This window comes from Engystomops pustulosus, chromosome 5 (genome assembly GCF_040894005.1).
Source record: "Engystomops pustulosus chromosome 5, aEngPut4.maternal, whole genome shotgun sequence".
Lineage (NCBI taxonomy): Eukaryota > Metazoa > Chordata > Amphibia > Anura > Leptodactylidae > Engystomops > Engystomops pustulosus.
This window is the reverse complement of record NC_092415.1, coordinates 32,656,792-32,680,410: the sequence shown is the minus strand read 5'-3', so window position 1 is coordinate 32,680,410 and position 23,619 is coordinate 32,656,792. Positions and strand designations below refer to the sequence as shown.

At 42.8% G+C, this 23,619-nt stretch overlaps 2 protein-coding genes across 3 annotated transcripts in view; both read right to left on the bottom strand.

The window, feature by feature from the left end:
* The window catches only part of NBN (nibrin), a 37,960-nt gene extending 29,735 nt beyond the window's left edge, over positions 1-8,225 (bottom strand). The window contains exons 1-4 of the mRNA XM_072151568.1: positions 8,095-8,225; positions 2,709-2,842; positions 1,971-2,119; positions 1,196-1,355 (exon numbers count right to left, since the gene is read on the bottom strand). Coding sequence (XP_072007669.1) covers positions 1,196-1,355; positions 1,971-2,119; positions 2,709-2,842; positions 8,095-8,125 — 474 coding nt within the window. The 5' untranslated portion in view covers positions 8,126-8,225. The remainder of the gene's footprint in view (positions 1-1,195; positions 1,356-1,970; positions 2,120-2,708; positions 2,843-8,094) is intronic.
* Positions 8,226-14,371: 6,146 nt separating this feature from the next.
* OTUD6B (OTU deubiquitinase 6B) lies at positions 14,372-23,331 on the bottom strand. 2 transcript variants are annotated; one of them, XM_072151565.1, is made up of 7 exons: positions 23,145-23,330; positions 22,529-22,683; positions 20,158-20,250; positions 18,807-19,119; positions 17,824-17,885; positions 16,896-17,002; positions 14,372-14,578 (listed from the first exon to the last, which is right to left on the bottom strand). In XM_072151565.1, the coding sequence occupies exons 1-7, from the start codon at positions 23,227-23,229 to the stop codon at positions 14,503-14,505; spliced, it is 891 nt and encodes a 296-aa protein (XP_072007666.1). In that variant the 5' UTR covers positions 23,230-23,330; the 3' UTR covers positions 14,372-14,502. The 2 variants fall into 2 exon arrangements, with proteins under 2 accessions (XP_072007666.1, XP_072007667.1); XM_072151566.1 differs by lacking the exon at positions 20,158-20,250 and having other exon boundaries at positions 23,145-23,331.
* Between the last annotated feature and the right edge of the window lie 288 nt (positions 23,332-23,619).

The following is a 23,619-nucleotide window of genomic DNA, read 5'->3' as shown; positions in this document are numbered from 1 at the left end:
GACCTTAGCAGCAGGAAAGAATTTTTTTTCATCCACCTGGTCAATCCCTTTAAGCCACTTATTTTAATTGAAACAGTCAGTTGGCAAGCTGTGTGTAACGCTTTGGAATCTGTAGGCGATATATAAAGTATTATTATTATTACAGGCAGCTCAGCTCCCTATAGAGAGGGCCGGGTTTGTGGGCCGTTTTTGCACAAGTTTGTGTGCATGAGGCCTTAGGAGAGTTGTTTTCTCCTTTCACTGTGATGTCTTGGTCAGTGACTATATGAAGGAACGGCATTGCCGTATGTTGCCCTAACACTATGAATCTATCAGCAGTACACAGAATGTACATGAAGTAGAAGATTATTTCAAGCTGCTGTATAAAATGTATGCTTTTCCCTGAGATCTGATTGGTTTCCATGTGCAACTAGACCTCAGAAACTTGATGATAAATCTCCCCCGTCACAGTTTTGCCTGAGCTGGAGTGTGGACACAAGCCACCATGTCTCCCATATGCTACACACAGAGAGTAAGAGAGAATCTGCTCATCTAATAATTTCTTACTAAGAAGTAGTAGCAGGACAATAGAAGTAATTATGGTAAATAAAGCACTTGGGGTACAAGAGAAGCATAATACTCCAGCAAATCTGTCTCTTCCCTGCGTGATGCATAAGCAATACAATACCACTAGTCTGTGTTATGGTACATTCCCATGGCCCTGGCAGATCACGCAACCAGATCATGGCCCCCATAACATCCATGTTTTCCAAGTTACCCTAGCAGGATGTATTCGGGGAAGAATCAGTGTAAAGTCCCTTGTACCCAAACATACGGGAGGCTGCTATCTGGCTGCCAAATAACAGTCCTTTATGGCGCCTCGGTCACAGTCCCACCGCACCATGACCAAGCTCAGAGAAATAAAGGACATGTCCTACATTTTTCCACCTTACGGAGCTGACCACTCACTTCCATAGGGAGCGGTGCTCACCCCTTCTCTCTCCTGCATGCGGCAGTATTCGGGGTACAGCCTGAGCGTGCTTATGTTCGTGTGCAATGGACCTAGATTTTAGTTTATATTACAAAGTTTCTTATAATCACTTGTACTCTTGATTAGGTGAGTGACCATTTAATCACTCTTAACAAATTTTGTACAATCCGTACACTGCTCTTCTGTAGTAACCTAAAGCAATTCACATGGCAAATCTTCACGTACCTTGATAGTGACTTTAACGGAGGCCATGACCAGATGTGTGCACTTCTCTGTCCAGTTGTTCACCACGTGGCCGCCTAGTTTCAGTATGGACTGTGTTAGAGAACTCTTCTCTGAGCCACTGAGGCACGAAGAACAAGCCACGAGGGGCTCATATATCACCCTGGAGGGAAGCTGTACATCATGAACACATACTTCTCCAGCATCAACTACATCATCAGCTCCAAGGCTGTAAACTACAGCAAAGTTTAAATTAATGTAATACCTTGAAAAAAAATCTACCATCAAAATCCATCAAGATAAACCAGGGACACTTACTCGTAGATCCAGACACTTTCAGTGACTTTGGTGAGCTTCTTAAATTTGTTATCCATATGCTGTAGCTTCACAGGCCGTTACACTGTGTGAGCGAACAGCAGGCAGAAGGAAGTGGCAAAGGACCAGATGGGGTTAAGGGGTTGCAGAGTAACAGCCTATGAAGCTACAGGTGTTAACACCCCCTGCCCAGTCTAGTACTGTGAATGAATAGAGTATACATGGCAGCTCCGCTCATTGCGATGGCACATACTATTACTAATATGATGTTAGTAGTGAGCTGTCATTTGTCCGGTCATCTCCTGGTTTGCATATTTCCACTACACAGCTCTGTAATGTAAGAACACTCCTATAATACACACCGCACTATGCTGAACACATCATAAAAAAAATCACACATTAAATATCCTATAGTTGTCACCAGCCTCACTGCCGGACATTGGTTCCTTGGAGAACGTCTCACCTGAACTTGCTGTTATACACACCAAAGGTCACCTTGTCTCCGGATTTTAAGGATCTGGAGCTGCCAGGCTCCATCTTTTCTTCATTGATGAAAGTGCCATATTTTGAGGAGTCTTTAATGGTTAGAACAGGGATTTTGTCTGGTTGACCCTAAAAACAAAAGACAATAGGATTAGACAACATTTTAGGATTTTTAATGAAATGTACCCTAACCATACAAGCGCTCACCACAATGCTGGCAATCCGGAGAAAAAGGAACCTGTTCTCACTAATGGGAAGAAAGGCAGGATGTGTCCATTCAATAATATGGGCGTATCAGAAGTTGCCGAGCACAGCGTTCAGTTATCTCTAGCATTCATATAGATAATGAGAATAGGACCGCCAGATCTCTGGGGGTTCCCGCAATCAGCTCCTCACTGATCAACTTGTTATCCTATATCCTGTTACCAAATTCCCATTATGTTTTCTAGCCAAAAATAGAAAAGTAATTTAAATTTTTTTAAAAAAAGGGAAAAAAAGCTGTATAATATTACTGCTATTAACTGCAATATGTAACTGTGGTTGCATCTAAGCTACACATGAACAGGGTGCAATACCCACAATTCAATGGAATGTAAGTGAACCATGTGTGGGGAGCGCACATGTACCTCACAGATTTAGGTTGGAGTAGAGGGTATTATTAGAATGATGTGAAGTCAGGGAGTATCGGATCTTTTGTCGTTTGCATATTGGGACTTACTAAGTGGGCAAGAGGATGGCTGACCGAAAACGTGGCATGAGCTCTACTGATGGACTGATCATCTTCTATCAATACCGCACAGTTTTTCCGTCCTACAACGTAGTCAGCATCCAAGAGAAAGTGATGGGTCACTCCTGGTAACATAAAGACAAGAGATTAGCAACATAACAATAAGGATGCAAAAACAACAAGTGTACATTCACAGATGTATCACCGCCGTATTCCCTAGACTGGTCGCTGTATAGCCTGCCATGTAGTCCTAAAGGGCAGCTTGGTGCTTCAGTGGTTAGAACTACAGCCTTGCAGCTGGGGGTCCTGGGTTCAAGTGTTTGCGTGGGTTTCCTCCAGGTCCTCTGGTTTCCTCCCACACACCAAAACATACTGGTAGGGTGATTAGATTATGAGCCCCCGTGGGGACAGGAACTGGTTTGGCAAACTCTGTGCAACGCAGCGGAATTTGTGTGCGCTATATAAATAAAGGAATTATTATTATTAGTCATCTACGATGCTACACTTCAGCAGGCCTCCTCTACTAAGTATATATTAGGGATGGGTGATTCTGCCTAAAAATGCCTAATAAAAATCTAAAACTTTGTCCTAACCAAGAATAGATTTTCTATTTATATGGGCATCTGAAGTGACTCATTTCAGGCAAAAAGTGACTCATCTCAGGCAAAAAGTGACTCTCATTCACATAAAAAGAGGGAATTCTAGAAAGGACATTTCATCCCCTACCTGAGGGGGGCTGGTGGTTTTGTGGGGTGTAAGCTGGTTGCAGGTATGTGAGGCGTGTACACTAATAACACGTCAGACCCACAATGTTATGTACAGAAGAATGGTCTGGTGAGTGCAGTACTGGACATATAGTATCACTGCTCCTTGTGGGATTGTAGACTCCATAATTGTATTAGAAGGAATTACTAATCTGCTACGTTTAGGATTACGCTACTTACATATAATGAGTAAATTAGACTAAAACCTACAGAGATTTTGTAGTGGACGATGCACTGGACAAATAAACCTTGGATCTTGATTTAGTGCTGATAAAATCCCAAGTTCTTACGGGAAGTAAAAGAGAAAGATGTTTTTAGTTTTAACCCATTAAGGATGCAGCCTTTTTTTTGTTTAATTTTTCAGATCCGACCTTCAAAGTTTTTCATTTTTCTGTGTACAGAGCCTATGGGGGATTATTTCTGCATAACAAACACTTGCACTTCCCAGTGATGGTATTTATTATTCCATGCCATGTACTGGGGAAACAAATGCATTTACACCATTTTCTAGTGGCCTTGGTGTTTATGACTTTCATTGTACTTTTTTGTCTGGTTTGGTACGATCTCGGGGATACTAAATTTATACAGCTTTTATTGTGTTTATATACAATTTCAAAAATTAAAACCTTGTGTATGCAAACAAATTGTTTTGGTTTCGTCCTCTCTTGTCGCTAATAACTTTTTTATACTTCAGTGTACGGAGTGTGTGGTGTCATTTTTTGTGGGATGAGCTGACGTTTTCATTGCTACCATTTTAAGGTCTGACGAAGACTCGTGGCTGTCATGGCACCGCCGTCTCTTAAATGCCGCCAGCGGCATAGGCAGGGTATAGCGGTAAGCCTCTGTATTGTCCCATGGGGACAGGGACTGATTTGGAAAGCTCTGTGCAGCGCTGCGTCATCTGTGTGCACTATATAAATAAAGGATTATTATTATTAGTCATCTGCGATGCTACACTTCAGCGGGTCTCCTCTACTGGGTATATATATATTAGGGATGAGTGATTCTGCCCACCTCTGCTCTTGAACCCTCTTCATACACCACCCAACCTTTGCACTGCACATGTGTGACGCAGAGTGTGAAAGAGTTAAAGGAAATAGACCACTTTATGCATTGTGAACCAAACATACCATGAGAATGCTGTAACTACACTGATGCAGAAACATATCTTGTTTAAAGGGAACCCGTCACCACTATTTTCACAAATACAGCTAGTGACAGGTTCCTATAGAGCTCTAATAACTATTTGACACCCTGCTTGTAGCTAAAAATTATGCCCCTGAGATTCCCATATATTCAACTTTATAGTTTTATCTGGTAACTAAGCATGGCTACATGTAGTCCAGGTGGGCGTGGCCTCCTCGGGCTGAATCCAGCAGCTCCTCCCCATCCCTATCTCTGTATGCTGCTATAATGTCATGTGACCAGGGTGACATCATCGCAGGTCCTATAGCTTTTGTAGCATTAGGAACTGTACACTATGAAATCACAGCATATTTTATCAAATAAAATCACAGCAGCCTGCATGGAGAGGAGTAGAAGTCCATGGAGGCTGCTGTGATGGTTATATGTGGTCAGATATGTACATGGGGTATAGTTTTCATATTAAGTAGCTCAAGGACCTTTGATGATGTCACCCTGGTCACATGACATTAGGCCACGCCCCCGTGGACTAGCTCCAAAGCTGCATAGATACCAGGCAAGATTATAACTCTGATTTTATGGGGATCTGAGGGGAACAATTTTTAGCTAAAAGCAGGGTGTCAGATAGTTATTAGAGCTCTATGGGAACCTGCCACTACCTGTATTTGTGAAAATAGTGGTGACGGGTTCCCTTTAATCCCTGAATCCAGTGGTTTGCATGCTGGCTACCTACATAAACACATTACATGGAGCTTCCTGAACTGTCCAGACAGGACTAATCAACCTGACTCGGGCGACTCATACACATCTGCTGGGGGATGGTGCAGCGATTGATTACTTCTGCCTGTCAGGGACAACACAGTGATGACATATTCTCAAGTTATGCTGGGCAGGACAAGGCTGGAGCAGTGCATAATTGGGGTAAGAGGAGAAGCACCGGGGCAGCCACACGAGCGACAGAGCCTCATTATCATAATTTTAGAATTGTTTTTTTTTTTTTCAGCAAAACCACTCGATTCAGGGATTAAACAAGATTTGTTTCTGCATCAGTGTAGCTACAGCATTCTCAAGGCATGTTCGGTTCATAATGCATCAAATAAAATGGTAGATTTCCTTTAAAGGACATCTACAACCAGGATGAAGGATTGTATGCATATGCGCCCAAGGGACTCCAGGCTTCATTAACACCTATGGAGCCTGGAGCCCCTCAGGCTCATTTGCATACAGTCCTTCATTAAATAAAAAAAATGGATTTCAAAAGAGCCAGTATGGAATGTAGTTTTAAACATATGCATATAGTAAAGATACCTAAAGCCACTACAATCACTAGTGCGATACCAAGTGCTGTTACACAATTGCAATCTAATAAATCTCTTATCAATTAAGAATCTCGTGCTCCCCTGACATCACTACAAACACCGCACAATTATGTAAGTTATAACATAAGATCTAAAAAAGGTTCACACTTTAGCTTTGTCAGGGGCGTAACTAGAAGAGGCAAGGCCACATAGCAGTCTAAATGGAGCCCCCTAAAAAATATACATAAAGGATATACACCATATTTACATACATACAGCATATACACACATACATACAGTACCATGTATACCCATGCATCATATACACAGACATACAGCACATACACATCACATATGCACACTTATTGAGAACATATACACATCATATTTACACCCAGTACCCCAGATGATAGGGCCTTCTGACACTGTGGGCCTCATAGCAACTGCTATGGCTGCTACCCCTGTAGTTACGTCCCTGGTCAGGGGCATCATGGGACTCCTAGGATGGATTAGGGCAGGGGTCAGGAGCCTTGTTGGCTGAGAGAGAATTCTGAAATGTAATTCTGCGAGAGCCATACAATATGCACATGGCCCCAGTAGATAGGTATCCACAGCACATGCCCAAGGTAGATAGGTAGTCAAAGCACATGCGCACAGTAAATAGGTAGCAACAGAAAATACCTGCCAGTAGACAGGTAGCCCCATCACATGTCCCCAGGCCCCAGTAGATAGGTAGTCACAGCACATGCCTCCCAGTAGATAGGTAGTCACAGCACAAAAAAAAAAAAAGGGAATACAGGCGGTCCCCTACTTAAGAACACTCGACTTACATACGACCCCTAGTTACAAACAGACCTCTGGATATTGGTAATTTAGTGTACTTTAGTCCTAGGCTACAATAATCAGCTATAACAGTTATCACAGGTGTCTGTAATGAAGCTTTATTGTTAATCCTGGTTCTTATGACGACCCAACATTTTTAAAATCCAATTGTCACAGAGACCAAAAAAGTTCTGGCTGGGGTTACAATGATAAAATATACAGTTCCGACTTACATACAAATTCAACTTAAGAACAAACCTACAGACCCTATCTTGTATGTGACCCGGGGACTGCCTGTACTCACCTACCTGCTTTCCCTTCAGCGTCTTCTCATAACTCCCGCACTGTCACCACTGCCATCATTGCTTGGGTCATAGAGAAGAGTGGACGCGGCTCTACTCTATGACACAGGCGCGGTCACCTAAGCAATGGTGCGGCGATGGCACCTTGGTCACACAAAGGACACAGGCAGTGGTAACATCCCTGCCTGCATCCAGTGATCATCCCTGTGTCTTAGATGTACACACTGCCGATCACTATTAAAAAATGATTTGTCTGAGAGCCAGATGCAGCCATCAATAGAGCCACATGTTCCCTACCCCTGGATTAGGGTAACTGAACACACATTGGAATTGCTGCAGCAGTGGAAACCAGACAAATCAGATGGTTTTTGCAGCAAATTCCTGCTGTGTTGTTGCGGTAGGGAGGTAAAGCGCATAGCAGAATAAATCTGTATAAATCTATAAATTGTACAGTAATAAATCTGTATAAAGTCCATGCACTATGCTGATTCTATATATTATGCTATACAGACGTCCCCTACTTAAGAACACCTGACTTACAGAGGACCTCTAGTTACAAATGGATTGGTAATTTACTGAACTTTAGCCTTAGGCTACAATAATCAGCTGTAACAGTTATCACAGGTGTCTGTAATGAAGATTTATTGATAATCCTGGTTATGATGACAATCCAACATTTTTAAAATCCAATTGTCACAGAGACCATAAAAAATTTGGCTGGGGTTACAATGGATGATGCGCAGGTTATACAGGTGCTGGCGCGCTATTTATCTGCATGGGACTCTGTGATCTGTCCCATAGTGATGAATATACGACTAATCGTCACCACTGGGACCCTCAACTTATTGAAACGCCTGTAAAGAAAATAAATAGATAATTTTTCTCTGCTGCATAATGTGTACAAGCCCCTACAGAAAGCGCAAGAAGTGGTCCATAGCAGCACACACGCCTTTAAGAGACCTATGGAGAAGCCATATAGCAGGCAGCTGTCACATCCGGGTTATATACATGACACACTGCTGTCACCCCCACCCAGCACAGCCATTACCTCCCGCACTCTCCCTCTGTAGCCTCCACATTGCTCTTCTCTATACACCGTCGCACTGTCATGACGTCACGATCTCCCGCTCTGTCTCCGGTACAATCATTCAGCCACAAACGTGTGGTGCACCGGCGCCACCAAGTGGTCAAATGTGAGAATTACAAGATTTAGCTTTTGTGATGAAGCGATCATAAGACTCCACACTATGACCAAGACTAATCCAACTCCAACCCTACATGATGTACCACCTACATCTGGTGTCCTCAACCCATGTGTCCAGCCTCATCAAGTTGTCCCCTGTCAAAAGGAGAAGGATAACTTGCTGATTTATGGGGGTCTCATGAGAGCTTGTTGTTCCCCAAATAAATTTAAGCGTAAGTCTGCACTACAGCTCTATTCACTGTCTACACCATAGAGATGTGCGAGCAGCTGTTTGTTTGGGGTATAACAGACCCTTGTTCTCATGATTAGAGATAAGCGGACCCAATGGTCAGGTTGGGCCATCTGAACCGGACACAGCTAATTCGGCAATCAGACCATCAGATCCACTCTTCTCTACTCATGATCCATGGTAGTTCCTTCCACTACTGAGAACCCAACTAATCCCAAAGTCGTCTCCTACACTGTGAATAGGGAAAAACTTGATGTGGCTGGACATCCTCTCTAATCATTTGATAATTTCCCTTCGGTGCCCCACAGGAGAGAGGCTAACCATTAAACCATTAGAGACAAATCCATATAATGGGGATCCGAAGTATTGGACATCCTCCCCCAACCTTCATTAAAGAAAACCTCCCAACTTTTGGGATGGTAAAAGAGGAACAAATGATGCAATCCGCTTCAAGTTCCACCAAAAAGTTTCATTCCCAATACGTTTCCCCGTGACCCACCAATAACCCCACCATCTAGTGTTTGCAAAAAGTATAATATCTCCCCCTTACTGTCCTCCCACCCACATTTATGATGTTCCCATTACTGGTGGATCCTGCTCATATTTCTTATTTTCACTTTCCCCCGAACCCCTGTGATAGTCACCTCTTCTTCTTTTCTTAGGGTGATGGCACACGTGGCGTTTTGAACGCGTTTTTGGCCTGTTTCATAGTTTATACGGTTGAAAAAAGACACTTGTCCATCAAGTTCAAACAAGGAAGGGTAGGGATTGGATGAGGAAGGGATTTAGGGGAAACAATTCTATATAATATACCCGTCAATGTTATTTAGGTGTAAAAAGGCATCTAGAACCTTCTTGAAGCTCTCCGCTGTCCCTGCTGTGACCAGCGCCTGAGGCAGGCTATTCCACAGGTTGACAGTTCTCATAGTAAAAAATCCCTGTCGCCTCCGGTGATTAAACCTTGATTTCTCCAAACGGAGACAGTGCCCCCTCGTCTTTTGATTTGATCTAATCTGAAACAACTTACCACCATATTTTTTGTATGGACCATTCATATATTTAAATAAATTAATCATGTCCCCTCGTAGTCGTCTCTTTTCCAGACTAAATAAATCTAGTTGTTTTAATCTTTCCTCATAACCCTCCATACCCCTTATCAGTTTTGTGGCTCTACGTTGAACCCTCTCCAGCTCCAGGGCATCCTTTTTATGGACCGGTGCCCAGAACTCGACAGCATATTCCAGGTGAGGCCGAACCAAAGCCTTGTACAGTGGTAATATTACATCCCTATCCCGAGAGTCCATTCCACTTTTGATACATGACAAGATCCTACTAGCTTTAGAGGCAGCTGATTGACATTGCATGCTGTTATTCAATTTATGATCTACTAGTACCCCCAGGTCCTTCTCAACAAGGGACTCTCCCAGATTTACTCCCCCAAGTACATATTTCGCCTTTGGATTATTGGCCCCCAGGTGCATAACCTTACATTTATCCACATTAAACCTCATTTGCCAAGTGGATGACCAAACACTCAGTTTGTCCAAGTCACCCTGCAGCCTATGAACATCCTCCATAGACTGTATTACACTACACAGCTTGGTGTCATCTGCAAAAATAGACACAGTGCTATTAATTCCCACCTCTATATCATTAATAAATACATTAAATAGTAGTGGGCCAAGCACAGAACCCTGGGGTACACCACTCATAACTGGTGACCATCATTGGTAGGAATCATTGACCACAACTCTCTGGATACGATCCTTCAGCCAGTTTTCAATCCAATTGTAAATGATTTCTGCCAAACCAATAGCCCTAATTTTACCCATCAGGCGTCTATGAGGAACAGTGTCAAATGCCTTTGCAAAGTCCAAGAACACAATATCCACAGCAGCTCCTCCATCCAGGCACCTGCTCACCTCTTCATAGAAGCAGATAAGGTTAGTTTGACAACTTCTATTCTTAGTAAACCCATGCTGGTTATCACTTATTATACTATTTGAGGTCACATACTCCAGTATATAGTCTTTTACTAACCCTTCCAATACTTTCCCCACAATGGAAGTTAAGCTTACAGGCCTGTAATTGCCAGGCGAAGTTCTAGAGCCCTTTTTATATATTGGCACCACATTTGCCTTGCGCCAGTCACTTGGCACCACACCAGACATTACAGAATCCCTGAAGATTTTAGCCAGCGGTACAGCAATAACAGAACTGAGTTCTTTAAGAACTTTGGGGTGTAACCCATCTGGTCCAGGAGCCCTGTACACATTGATTTTATTGAGCTTAGATTGGATCATGTCTACATGCAGTCAGTCTAGTATATTACAGGGTGCATGACCCGCACTGGCACCACCCAAGTCAGTTCTCTCTTCTATCGTATAAACGGAGCTAAAAATCCTATTAAGTAACTCCGCCTTTTCTTGGTCTCCAGTCACCGATGCCCCATTTTCAGAATAAAGGGGTCCAACCTGTTCTGACTCTTTTTTTTTGCATTGATATACCTAAAACATTTCTTGGGATTTGTTTTACTATCTTTAGCCACCTGTCTTTCATTTTGCATTTTGTCTGATTTGATTTCCTTTTTACAGATTTTGGTAAGTTTTTTGTAAGTATTGAAAGCCTCAGGTGACCCGTCAGATTTATATTTTTTAAATGCCCTCTTTTTCTCATTAATTGCCCTTTTAACTGTAGCTGTAAGCCACGCGGGGTGTAATCTAGCCCGTCTATACTTGTTACCTATTGGAATAAATTTAGAAGTATAAAAACCCAGGATAGATTTGAATTTCTCCCATTTAACATTAGTATCATCATTTGACAGAATCTGATCCCAGTCTATATCCTGTATTGCAGCCCTGAAGTTCTGGAAATTAGCCCTCTTAAAATTCAAAGTTTTTGATTTTCCCACCTGTTTCTGCTTTTTAAAGTTTAAGAGGAACATAATTATATTATGATCGCTGTTCCCAAGGGGTTCCCGGATACTGACATTTTGGATAATCTCCTCATTGTTAGAAATCACAAGGTCCAATAAACAATGCGTCACCTCTTGTGGGATCTTCTACAAGCTGCACCATAAAATTATCCTGCAGAAAGTTGATAAAATGTCTCCCCTTCACAAATGAAGATGAGCCCTGACCCCAATTTATATTTGGAAAAGTTAAAGTCTCCCATTATCACTACGGTCCCCCCCTGTGCAGCCCGCTCCATCTGTTTATATAGGTGACCCTCTATTTCCTCAGAGATGTTAGGGGGTCTATAAATTACACCAAAAATAATTTTTTCAAAGCTCTCTTGGCTTTGAATTTCAACCCACAAAGTTTCAGCCTCCTCACACTCTGAGACCACTGACTCATTCACAATCGCTTTTTAGTCTCTTCTGACATACAGACATACACCACCTCCCCTCCTATTTGCCCTGTCTTTCCGAAAGAGTGTAAAACCTTGAATATTAACAACCCAATCATGCGATGCATCGAGCCATGTCTCTGCTACACCAACAACATCTAACTGTTCCTCTAATATCAGAGCCTCAAGCTCGCCCATTTTGCCTGTGATACTTCTGGCATTTGTGAACATACAATTTAATTTTCCACAGTTATTTATCTGATTTAAAGTAATTTTACTGATACATATATCCTCACCACTGTTCTGTTTCAAATAAGATAATTGGTCCAACCTGTCAAAAAAGCATGCGTTTTTGACGAACTGCTTAAAAAAGGGCCAAAAACAAGTTCAAAATGCCACATGTTCCATCACCCTTACTGCTGATGCTCTAAAGCAGTGGTGATGAGGGAGCCGACAGCTTCCTGCTTCACCATTGCATTCAGTTCTTTCTGTATACACATCACAGGCAGCTATAATGACCTGCCCAATACAGATTCATTACAAAGTATCACTCCTATTAGATTGCATGCCTGATCACCTCTGTGCGCCATCTACTGTCTGGGAAGGAAATGTTTACATACTGACTACTAGGATGTCATGTTTATTCATTGTTAGTTCCATGTTGTATAAAGGTCCCTGGTTGGATCATCTCAAACCTTACCACCCCAGGTGAAGTTTATATCAACTCCCTGGTGGCTGGAAAGTTCCAGACTAAGTGGAAATCCAGTAATGAGCAGATGTGTCTGAGACCTGCTGTCCAAATACATGGCCTACAAGACTATGAGCCATCCTAAAACCTGCCTAGGAAACAGGGGCGTAACCAAGAGAGGCAAGGCCTCATAGCAGACATCTGAATGGGACTTCCTTTTTCCCCTTAAAAAATATACATATTTGTATACTCATGTATGAGTTACAATCACACACTAGTTTGGGCTCAGGCTTAATTTGGAGGTGCTTTGGGTCATTGTCCTGTTGTAAGATGAAATTGGCTCCAATAAAGTGCTGTCCACAGGGTATTGCATGGCTCTGCAAAATGGTGTGATCGCCCCAAATCCCTTTGACCTTGTACAAATCTCCCACATTACCAGCAGCAAAGCAACCCCAGGCCAGCACATGACCTCCACCATGTGACAGATGGCGTCAGGCATCTTCCACCATCTTTTCAGTTGTTCTGCCTCTCACAAATGTTCTTCTGTGGGATCCAAACACCTCAAACTTATATCCGTCTGTCCATAACACTTTATCCAATCTTCCTCTGTCCACTGTCTTTGTTCTTTTGCCCATATTAATCTTTTCCTTTTGATTAGCCAGTCTCAGGTGTGGCTTTTTTTTTTTGCCAATCTACCTTGGAGGCCAGCATCCTGGAGTTGTCTCTTTACTGTCAAAGTTGACACTGGCGTCTGGCGGATACTATTTAATGTAGCTGCCAGTTGAGGGCCTGTGAGGCGTCGGTTTCTCAAACTAGAGAGTGTAATGTACTTGTCTTGTTGCTTAGTCGTGCAGCGGGTCCTCCCACTTCTCTTTCTACTCTGGTTAGAGCCTGTTTGTGCTCTCCTCTGAATAGATCGTCGAGTTTCACATGAAAGTTTTTTTTTCTGGCCATTGCGAGGGTACAATCACAGGTGCGTCCAAAGGTTTCAGCCATGATCACATGCTAAGGTCACATTGCGTTTCCACTGCATCTGCTAAAACACAATGTAACTTTAGCATGTGATCAAGGCTGAAGCCTTTGGAACGTATCAAAAAATGTGACACAATGCATCATGTGAAAGCGCCCTGAGTTTCATAGAACAAACAAATGTGATGCTCCAGATTCTCAACCAAGAAGGTCAGTTTTATAATCAGCCAAACGGTTTTCACATATGCTAGCATACTTGAACAAGGGTTGAAAATGGGCCTAAATATACACCTATTTACATATTTCATTAAAAACCAGATGTCTGCAGCTAGAATTGACATTTACCACATTAACAATGTATAGAGTGTATTTATGATTCATTTAAAGGGAACCTGTCACTATAGACCTCATTTTCACTACAGAGTATGAGGGGGTCTGTTATAGTTGACCCCTGTCTAAGTTATAATAGTTATTGGAAATGTCAGCTGAATGGGAATTGTGTCTCTTTCCCGGAATACGAGACTTACTGCTTCTTAGAAGATGAATACTATGATGGAGATTGAAGAGCGGCAAAAAAAGCAGAAGGTGCAGTATGTGATATGACAAGGACCTCTATCTCTCTATGTAGGTGAATGGACCTTCTGGTTGTCCAGCTGCTTACACGCTATGGCATCTTCTCTCCTCTAGGCGAGTTACTCCGGTGTCACCTTCTTCCATGTCCTTTATCCACTGTTCTATTATCTCTTCCGTGGTGAGGTTTTTTTTATCATCTCCATACTATGTGTTACAGCTTGGTTATGTACAATTAGATCAGAAATGTGTGCATTGTATGTACCTCCACATATCTCTTTGGACTGTGTCATCCACAATAAGAACCAAAACAGACATTTAGAAGAAAAAAATAATTTATTCTTTAAGGACGACCATTGCGATCAAATGCATCCTTATAGACACATTACAAGTACTTGTGGACGGGAGAATACTTCATTTATAGCGATGATAGACTTGGCTCGATGAACTACTCGGCAGGGGTGACTATTAGCGGCTCGACAGAGTTATAATGTTCCCCCAGTCCATAAGCGTGGCGCATGTATCTGAAAGAAAAACAAAAAAGGGGACAATAATATTTTCCATTTCTTGAAAGGGAACCCGTCACCACATTTGCACATATACAGCTAGTGACAGGTTCCTATAGAGCTCTATTAACCGACTGACTCCCTTCTTTTAGCTAAAAATTGTTTTGCTTACATCCACATAAATTACCTTTTATCTTCTATTACCTGGAATAAGAGGGGGGCGTGTCCTGCTCAGTCGACACCTCCCATCTACTCCTCCCCATGCCTTATGCCTCCTTACTGGTCACAGTTCATGTCATGTGACATCATTTCAGGGCCTTTAGCCTCTTAATATCAAACTGTACACCATGTATGTATCTGATCACATGAAGTAACAGAAGCCTCCATGGACTTCTACTCCTCTCCATCCTCCATGGAGGCTGATGTGATCTCATGTAATCACATACAAGGTGTACAGTCTCCTATTGTTAGAAGGTTAAAGGTCCTGGGATGTCACTCTGGTCACATGTCATGAATGTAACACAAGGCTCCGTGTAAAAAAAAACAAAAGACAATAATTCCTATGTAAAGAGCATACAGAGCTTTATATGTCAGTAGTTGAATATTACCAGCCAGTCCCTAATAAAAAGGAGGCAGAGTAGTGATTTAAAGGGACACAGAGCGGTCATAATAATGGGGTGTGGGTCACTGCCAGCCCAAAAGAGAGAAGAGTCACAGAGATGAAGCTAATTTGCAAATAAAAAATGGCTGTAATTAAGGGACAGAGCCCCACTGGCATCTAATTTTAGGTGATATGGGGAGGACTTGTACCCCTTTATCAGCAGGGATTGTTAGTCAGGGGGGTAAAACTTTGGCGACAGGTCTTTAAACCCCTGCAGAATGTTAAAAGGGGTTTTCCATAACCAATCATTAGCATAGATCACCTCCAGGAAGGAGCAGAAGTAGACGGCTACATCCATAGTGTAATGATAACCCAGCAAGGAGGGGATCTAGCACCAATGACCCATCCTTTATGCTAGGAGGTGACCCATCCTATATGCTAGGAGGTGACCCATCCTATATGCTAGGAGGTGACCCATCCTATATGCTAGGAGGTGACCCATCCTATATGCTAGGAGGTGACCCATCCTATATGCTAGGAGGTGACCCATCCTATATGCTAGGAGGTGACCCATCCTATATGCTAGGAGGTGACCCATCCTATATGCTAGGAGGTGACCCATCCTATATGCTAGGAGGTGACCCATCCTATATGCTAGGAGGTGACCCATCCTATATGCTAGGAGGTGACCCATCCTATATGCTAGGAGGTGACCCATCCTATATGCTAGGAGGTGACCCATCCTATATGCTAGGAGGTGACCCATCCTATATGCTAGGAGGTGACCCATCCTATATGCTAGGAGGTGACCCATCCTATATGCTAGGAGGTGACCCATCCTATATGCTAGGAGGTGACCCATCCTATATGCTAGGAGGTGACCCATCCTATATGCTAGGAGGTGACCCATCCTATATGCTAGGAGGTGACCCATCCTATATGCTAGGAGGTGACCCATCCTATATGCTAGGAGGTGACCCATCCTATATGCTAGGAGGTGACCCATCCTATATGCTAGGAGGTGACCCATCCTATATGCTAGGAGGTGACCCATCCTATATGCTAGGAGGTGACCCATCCTATATGCTAGGAGGTGACCCATCCTATATGCTAGGAGGTGACCCATCCTATATGCTAGGAGGTGACCCATCCTATATGCTAGGAGGTGACCCATCCTATATGCTAGGAGGTGAAAAAGTTAAGCATAAACATTGACATGTATAAAACCGGAGGAGCAAAACAGATATCAACTGATTAACATGATCACTGCATCAGTAGCGCACTCTGTCTTTTTGACTATATATAAACGTCAAATATGATTCAGATGCCATTACAGTTTCTGTGGCAACATTCTCACAATGTGCTTCAAATCAGAAGGGAAAAGGCTCAATAAGTGACGATATTCACATATTTCATAACTTTAACCCTTGTGACCAATGCAAGCTGGGATTTACCCATTAACCAGCTAAAATTAAGCTGGAACCAATGAATGTAGAGGGGGATTTTCTATAAAGGGATTGTTAAAAGTCATTTTTGCCGTGAACAAACGTTGCACAATATTTAATAATTTGGAGAGTTTGGAAGTAGAACATTTCAGTCCTGAGAGGACTTTCCTATCAGCTTCCAAAAGTGAAAGGGGAGAGAGTAAAGGGATGTAAAATCCTATTCTGATACTTTCTGAAGCCAATGTTCTGTAGGTCTGACAGATTTCTCCCAGTCTCTGAAAATACTCACATTACAGTTATCGGTGTGGATGAATATTCTTCCCCGATGATTATGGGTGATGTGTCGGCCTGAATGACCTCTATAGGAGTCTGCAGTATATGTGACAGCGCCCGAAGCTTTATCATAAAGACAACAAAATGGAAAATTCAAGTATATTCAAATATTTCTCAATAGTTCATCTAATGAAAATCTAGTTTTTAATCCAAATTTTAAAACCATGAAGACCCCAATATCTATCAAACATAAAAATATCTTTTGCCTGAGGATTCAGAGAGAATCATATATTACAGGTCCTTATATGTGCAAACGGGCCCACAAAGAACAAACCGGATAGGTCTATATATAATAAAATCTCTAACATTCTATATTGTACTTTAAAGGAAATCTATCAAAATCGATTATGATAAACCATGAAACTTACTCATAGATCCAGGCTCCATGACTTCCTTCCAAAATCAACTTTCAAAATTATGCTAATGAGTCTTAAGAGCTATGATGTAGCTTCATAGGCTCCCTGCTCCTTCACAGTATCCCCCTTCCTCTGGCTGATGTAATCTCACTGCAGCAGAGGAAGTTTCAGCACATAGCAGGAAGGGGAAGTGCTCCTGCATAATGCAACAACCTGTGAAGCTGCAGCACAGAAGGACTCTGGTAATTCCCACTAGGAGCCCCTATTACTCATTTGCACAATATTAAAAGTTAATTATACAATGAAGGAGTGCATAGATGATAGCTGTATGAGGGAGCGATATCTGGCCTCTTAGTTGGCCACGACACCGTATGTGACCGCATGTCACTGTAACGTACCGTCCACTGGAGCAGCGCTTAGTTGTACATTCGCCGGGACCAGCATAAGTTAGTGTGAATGAGGCCTCTGTATGAAACTCAGAGATGAGTAGAGCTTTTAGTAAGGCTGTCTGCAGTGATGAGGACTTACCTCTAACTGACCTCCCCAGGCTGGTGTGTTTGCCACTTCTGTGCAGTACTTCTCGTATTCATCTGTATGACACAAAGCATTGTGGTTATGTACCACATAATCCATCATGATCATTACAATCAACACAATATCTGAATAAAAGTATCAGAAAATGTCTTCAAATAAAACGCGGTTGCAGCTCACAGAAGGGGCCACAAGTACAAGAAATATACTTAAAAAAGATAGTTTTACTGTCAATCCCCAAAATAATGGCAGGAGACCTGTCCCTGTAATATACTGCCCTTACATAGGAGGGAGAGGAGACCTGTCCCTGTAATATACTGCCCTTACATAGGAGGGAGAGGAGACCTGTCCCTGTAATATACTGCCCTTACATAGGAGGGAGAGGAGACCTGTCCCTGTAATATACTGTCCTTACATAGGAGAGAGAGGAGACCTGTCCCTGTAATATACTGCCCTTACATAGGAGAGAGAGGAGACCTGTCCCTGTAATATACTGCCCTTACATAGGAGGGAGAGGAGACCTGTCCCTGTAATATACCGTCCTTACATAGGAGGGAAGAGGAGACCTGTCCCTGTAATATACTGTCCTCACATAGGAGGGAGAGGAGACCTGTCCCTGTAATATACCGTCCTTACATAGGAGGGAAGAGGAGACCTGTCCCTGTAATATACCGTCCTTACATAGGAGGGAGAGGAGACCTGTCCCTGTAATATACTGTCCTAAATAAAGATTTTGGCAACTGGAAACCTTTTAAAGTAAATAACTGAATGTACAAGTTTTCTTAGAAATTTGTGTCATTTTCAGTAGCAGAAATCTAAGCAAGACCAAAGCAATTTACTGATCTACATCTGGAAATCAGGGAGTGCTAAAATCATTGAACCACTAAAGCGATCCTTTTATTTGCATTAAATACATATTAGGTCATTACGATTCTAAGTGTTGTAACTTGAACCACAATACAGATATATATCTCTCTCACCTTGAGTGTACATTTCCCCTGTGGTAGAATTAGTTAGGAATGGGAGGAAGTCATCGGCGTGGCTCTGCATGTAGTCTGCAGTTTGGTGCCGGAGACTTGTCAGGGTGACGTTATTGTTGCGTTCCTTCAGCTGGTGTTCGATAGCTCTGTACATGCAGTGGCCGTCTGATGGGATGTGTCTGATCTGCAGCTGCCTCTGGGACAGAATAAGAGAAAGCTTCTGACTCTCCACATGCCGAGCTCCACTCAAGTTCTCAATTTCCGCCTCAGCAATGCGTTCGTCTCTCTCCTTTTCCAGGGCGGCCTTTTTCTCCTGAAATAAGAAAGGTCATGATGATGAATTTATCGTTGAAGACATCAAACACTTGCACCGGCTATAACATAAGTGGTCTGGAAAACAAGCCGATCCATTGTGGACCCCATTCATCTGAGTCACTTATCACTCTGCATAAGGTGGCCCTGAATCTATAAAAACTTCTCTTCTCGTTCTTTATGTCTCTCCACTCCTCCGCACCACAGTGCCCGTTACATCGGATATACTAAGAAGTTCTGGCCGTGCGCCCGCCCAGATAAATCCTACTCCAGGTCCTGCCTGCCATTGAACTGCACTATCACCCACAAGGATATAATATATCTGCAAGCCCCAGCACATAGTTCTTGCCCCACTCCATGAGCAGGTGGCATAGAAGACTCTTTGGTATATGAATTGGAGAAGCATTTTCACGCATGTAGATATATATTAAGACTACCGTATCATATAAGAGTGCACATCTCAAGTTTGTTGAGCAAAGATGCTCCAAATTCACTAACACAGACACGTTTGTTAAAGTTGATATTTTTGGTAATCCACATATTATAAAATGAAGAGTCATTAGGATAACCAATCAATATGTGATCCTTGAGAACCCTCTGTGTAATCATATCTGATATCATGTAACCAAATGATAGATGAACGGACAAAGGGGTTGTACAAACGTTACAAGACAATAAGAGCCGCGGATACCCCAGCGCTGTGCTCTGCAATTTCTAACCTTTCCATGCTATGCGGCAGGACACGTACTCGTCTGGCCAGTTCACCCTATTCCGGATCACTGGCGGTCCCGTTCTCGTGGTTGGTGGTGGTCCAAGAGAAGTTTAGTTATACACAATTTGGAGGAGTAAGTGCAAGTTAGAGTACAAATCTGGGGACCTAGCCGAGAGTGCACAGCAAAGCATACAAGACAGGGTCACGTAACCTCTCACATACAGGGGACAATGGCGTGTCAGGATACTAAAAATGGGACTTACATGCCAGATTATTCAGAGCAAAACAAAAAAAGGTGATAGGAATATATATTGACAATCCTCTCACCCTTCTCTTCTGTGCTTTGGACACACGCATTTGCTGAACAGGGACTTCATCTCCAAGGTCTAAAGTGGCGACTCCATTACCAATGCTGTTGACCTGAGACAACAAGAGGTTACAGGTCAGCTTCTTTCTCCCATGCATATTCCCTGAAATATAACTCAACAACAATAGGGTTATCACTCGCTGCTTATTTATCAGAGATTGTTCTTATTAAAATGAACCAGTCATGAAGTTTGAAAAAATTAATCGAGCAGAGAGTGGTTTACCTCCCAACTCGTCTTTTACATTCCCATTCTACAATAACGATCTGAACAGACAGGTCAGGAAAATGTAGCTAGTGATAAATATTCCCTTTAAGAAAACCCCTCTCCATTCATCCTCCTACATTACAGAGACTTATTGGAAACCTCTATTAGATGGAGTAAAAAGTGACCGCTCTGCATCTCTAGAGGACACAGTTATGACATCAGTTATTAGGAATATCACACTAAGAATCAACAGCAATTTACAGTAAAATGTGTATAGACTTAAAAGGGATTGTCCAACGTTACATCCATATGATGCTACTGCATTCAGCATCTTTGGTATAAGCTGCGATGCTCAGTAGTTCGACTCCACCCAGGGATGCACCAGCCATGAGGAGAGTTGAGCCTCTTGCCTCAGTCAGCAGTCACCTGCTACAAAGCAGGACCACACACTTAAAAATAGTGTTTCCTAATTGAGAGACTGCATGGAAAACCAACCTGCTAAAAAAATAACTACTGGATGGGGGAGGGGGGCACCGTTCTATAGCTAGCTTCAGACAGCAGAGACTTTAGGTTCACCCCTGACCCCACCGTTCAAATCGTTATCCACAGGATGACAATATAGCTCAGAGTGACTCCTTTAAGACTCCATGTTCGGCTTATTCTCTCCTGAGCTGCAGTACCAGACACATCAATGGAAGTTGCTGTGTGCCAAGATTTACACTGGAGGGGCTACGGCACTACTGGAAGTGCTCCTGTCCCATTGTTTTTTAGCAGTACAAATGGAAATTCTATGTGAATTTTGCAAAGTGATAATTAGTCACAAATATCACTGTTTAATATTAAAGGGGTTGTCTGAGACCTTAGGGAAAAAAAAAAAAACCTTGGAGGCCGAGAGTAGGCTGCTTCAGCTTCCAGACGGACACGCCCACCTGTCCCGCCTTCCGTGCCACCGTTTGTTTGCATGGGGCACGGACCAGAGAGATGGCAGTGCAGGACGCCAGCAGGAACCGTGGAGTTATGTACTTGTTAATTTTAATTTTTTTTTAATAATTGTATTTTTATTAAAAGTTTAACAAACAATGTGATGACACATGTCAGCAAATAAACAGGCAGTAAAAGATTTTTTTTTTAAAACAATATAGACAAATAAAGAAAGACAGGATTTGTCGGATCTGAGAATACAAGCTTGCCACAATCTGCTTCTTTAAAGGACACCTGTCACTTGTCCTGTCACCTCTACCTGTTGGAGCAGCTCACAAGGATCCCATCCCAGCCTTTATCTAGTTATTTCATACATTATTCATTGTAAAATCATCTATTCTTTATTATGTAAATGAGGCTGGTCACATGGTCAGAGGCAGTGATGTCACCCCTGTTACCCCTCCCCTCTCCTCCCCCTGCTCATGTCTGTGTGTAATGTATAGTAAAGCATGGCTTGTGTGTGCTGCATCTGCTGACATGCTGCATCCTCCCATACACAGGTGAGAGACACAGACATCAGCTACACATGAATCTGACATGTTCTGCTGTAACATGGCTGCCTGGAGCTGTTGTATCTCTCCTATACACACACACAGGCTGCAGGGGGCGTGGCCACCAGCACCAGGCAGCACATCATTATACAGCCTCACATCATTATACAGGCTGTCAGTCATGCACTGGGGGTGTGGCTGTGCCTCCCACTCCTGAATAGAGTGGACAGCTTGAATATGCTAATGCTTCATTGGACATTTCACAGGTCATTTGCATACAGCTTTAGGACCTCATTGCTTAGGATTACAGGCATGTAGAGGGACAATGAAGGGATAGAGGCAATGCTCTCTAATGGCAGTTTATGAAAATATATTTAGTTTAGGGGGGTTATTTTGCATGACGGGTTCTCTTTAACTAGGGACTAACCCTTCATCAAACATAGTAATTATACAGCGATTCTCCGGTCTATGACCGTACTATATAAAATGTAAACAGAGCTGAGACCTGAACATATGCAACCAAGAACCACATATGGTGTCTGAAGTTGTTGGCCTTGTTCATTTTTTTTTTAAGCAGCCCCCCCTAGGTTTTTTTCTATGGCCCTGGACAACCCCTTTAATTAATTGCTGTAGAGCAGCACAGGGGACGCTCACCTCCGTGTCCGTGCTCTGCTTTTGAGACAATGATAAGAGCTCCAGTTTGTGTCTTTCCTCCAGTTCGGATTCTAGCTTGGCAACGTCTTCATTCAGTTGTTTTCTTCTCTTCTTGTCGTTCTTGGGCACAGAGTTTTTCATGCTTTGAATCTTGGCTGTAAGAGTCACAAAGAAGAGTAATAGGCGATGGAACTGAAAAACGGGGTCAACGTCTGATGCACCAGTCAGGTACGATTGCGCTCTTATGACTCATTACCTATGTAAATACTTCTCACATTTCTTAGGTTTTCACTTTTATACCACATCAAATTAATCTCTGGGCTACCTGTCCCTTTAAGGGGAAACTATCATCAACTTTAACCCCATTAAACTATGTGCCTTCTAGAATTCCCTGTTATGTGAAATCTCACCAAACTGTGTATATGTATATATAAAATAAAAAAAAGCTGAGTTACATTTTGCCAGAGATGAGTCATTTGTAGAGTCTAAAGGAGGAGAGTCACTTCAGATGCCCCTTTTCTTGGGCTCTATAGCACCTAGAAACATGATTACATTGTATCCAATGGCCGCCATGACACACCCCGTACATGACAGTACACACAGCTCCAGCCCTCACCCTGCAGCTCCTTCTTCTCCCTCCGGTGCTGCCCGAGCAGCGCTGCCTCCTCCGAGCCGCCGCCGCCGCCTTCCTCCTCTTCCATGCTGCCGGCACACCGTCACCTGGCACACATCACAGCACTGACTCCTCAAAGGTGTGACGTCACCGCATCCCGTCAGGTCCTCTCAGCAAGCCAGCCAATCAGCGTCAGGCCCATAGTTCCTTCTATTGGCTAACACCTTCTTCTGATTGGTTAAGACTTCACATGTGACCCGGCACCGCTAGTAAGACGTCATGAGTCGTCGCCGAGTTGTATAGGGAAGCGCCGCCGGCCATTTATGTTAAGGGCAAAACGTGACTGCGCTGCAATATAGTAAATATTACATTACAGAGTGAAACGAAAGAATAAGATAATCACACAATAAGAACTGGAATACTTTGCATTTACTGTGTGCATTGTAAGTGAAATGCTTACTTTGCAGTAAGGCCAGTG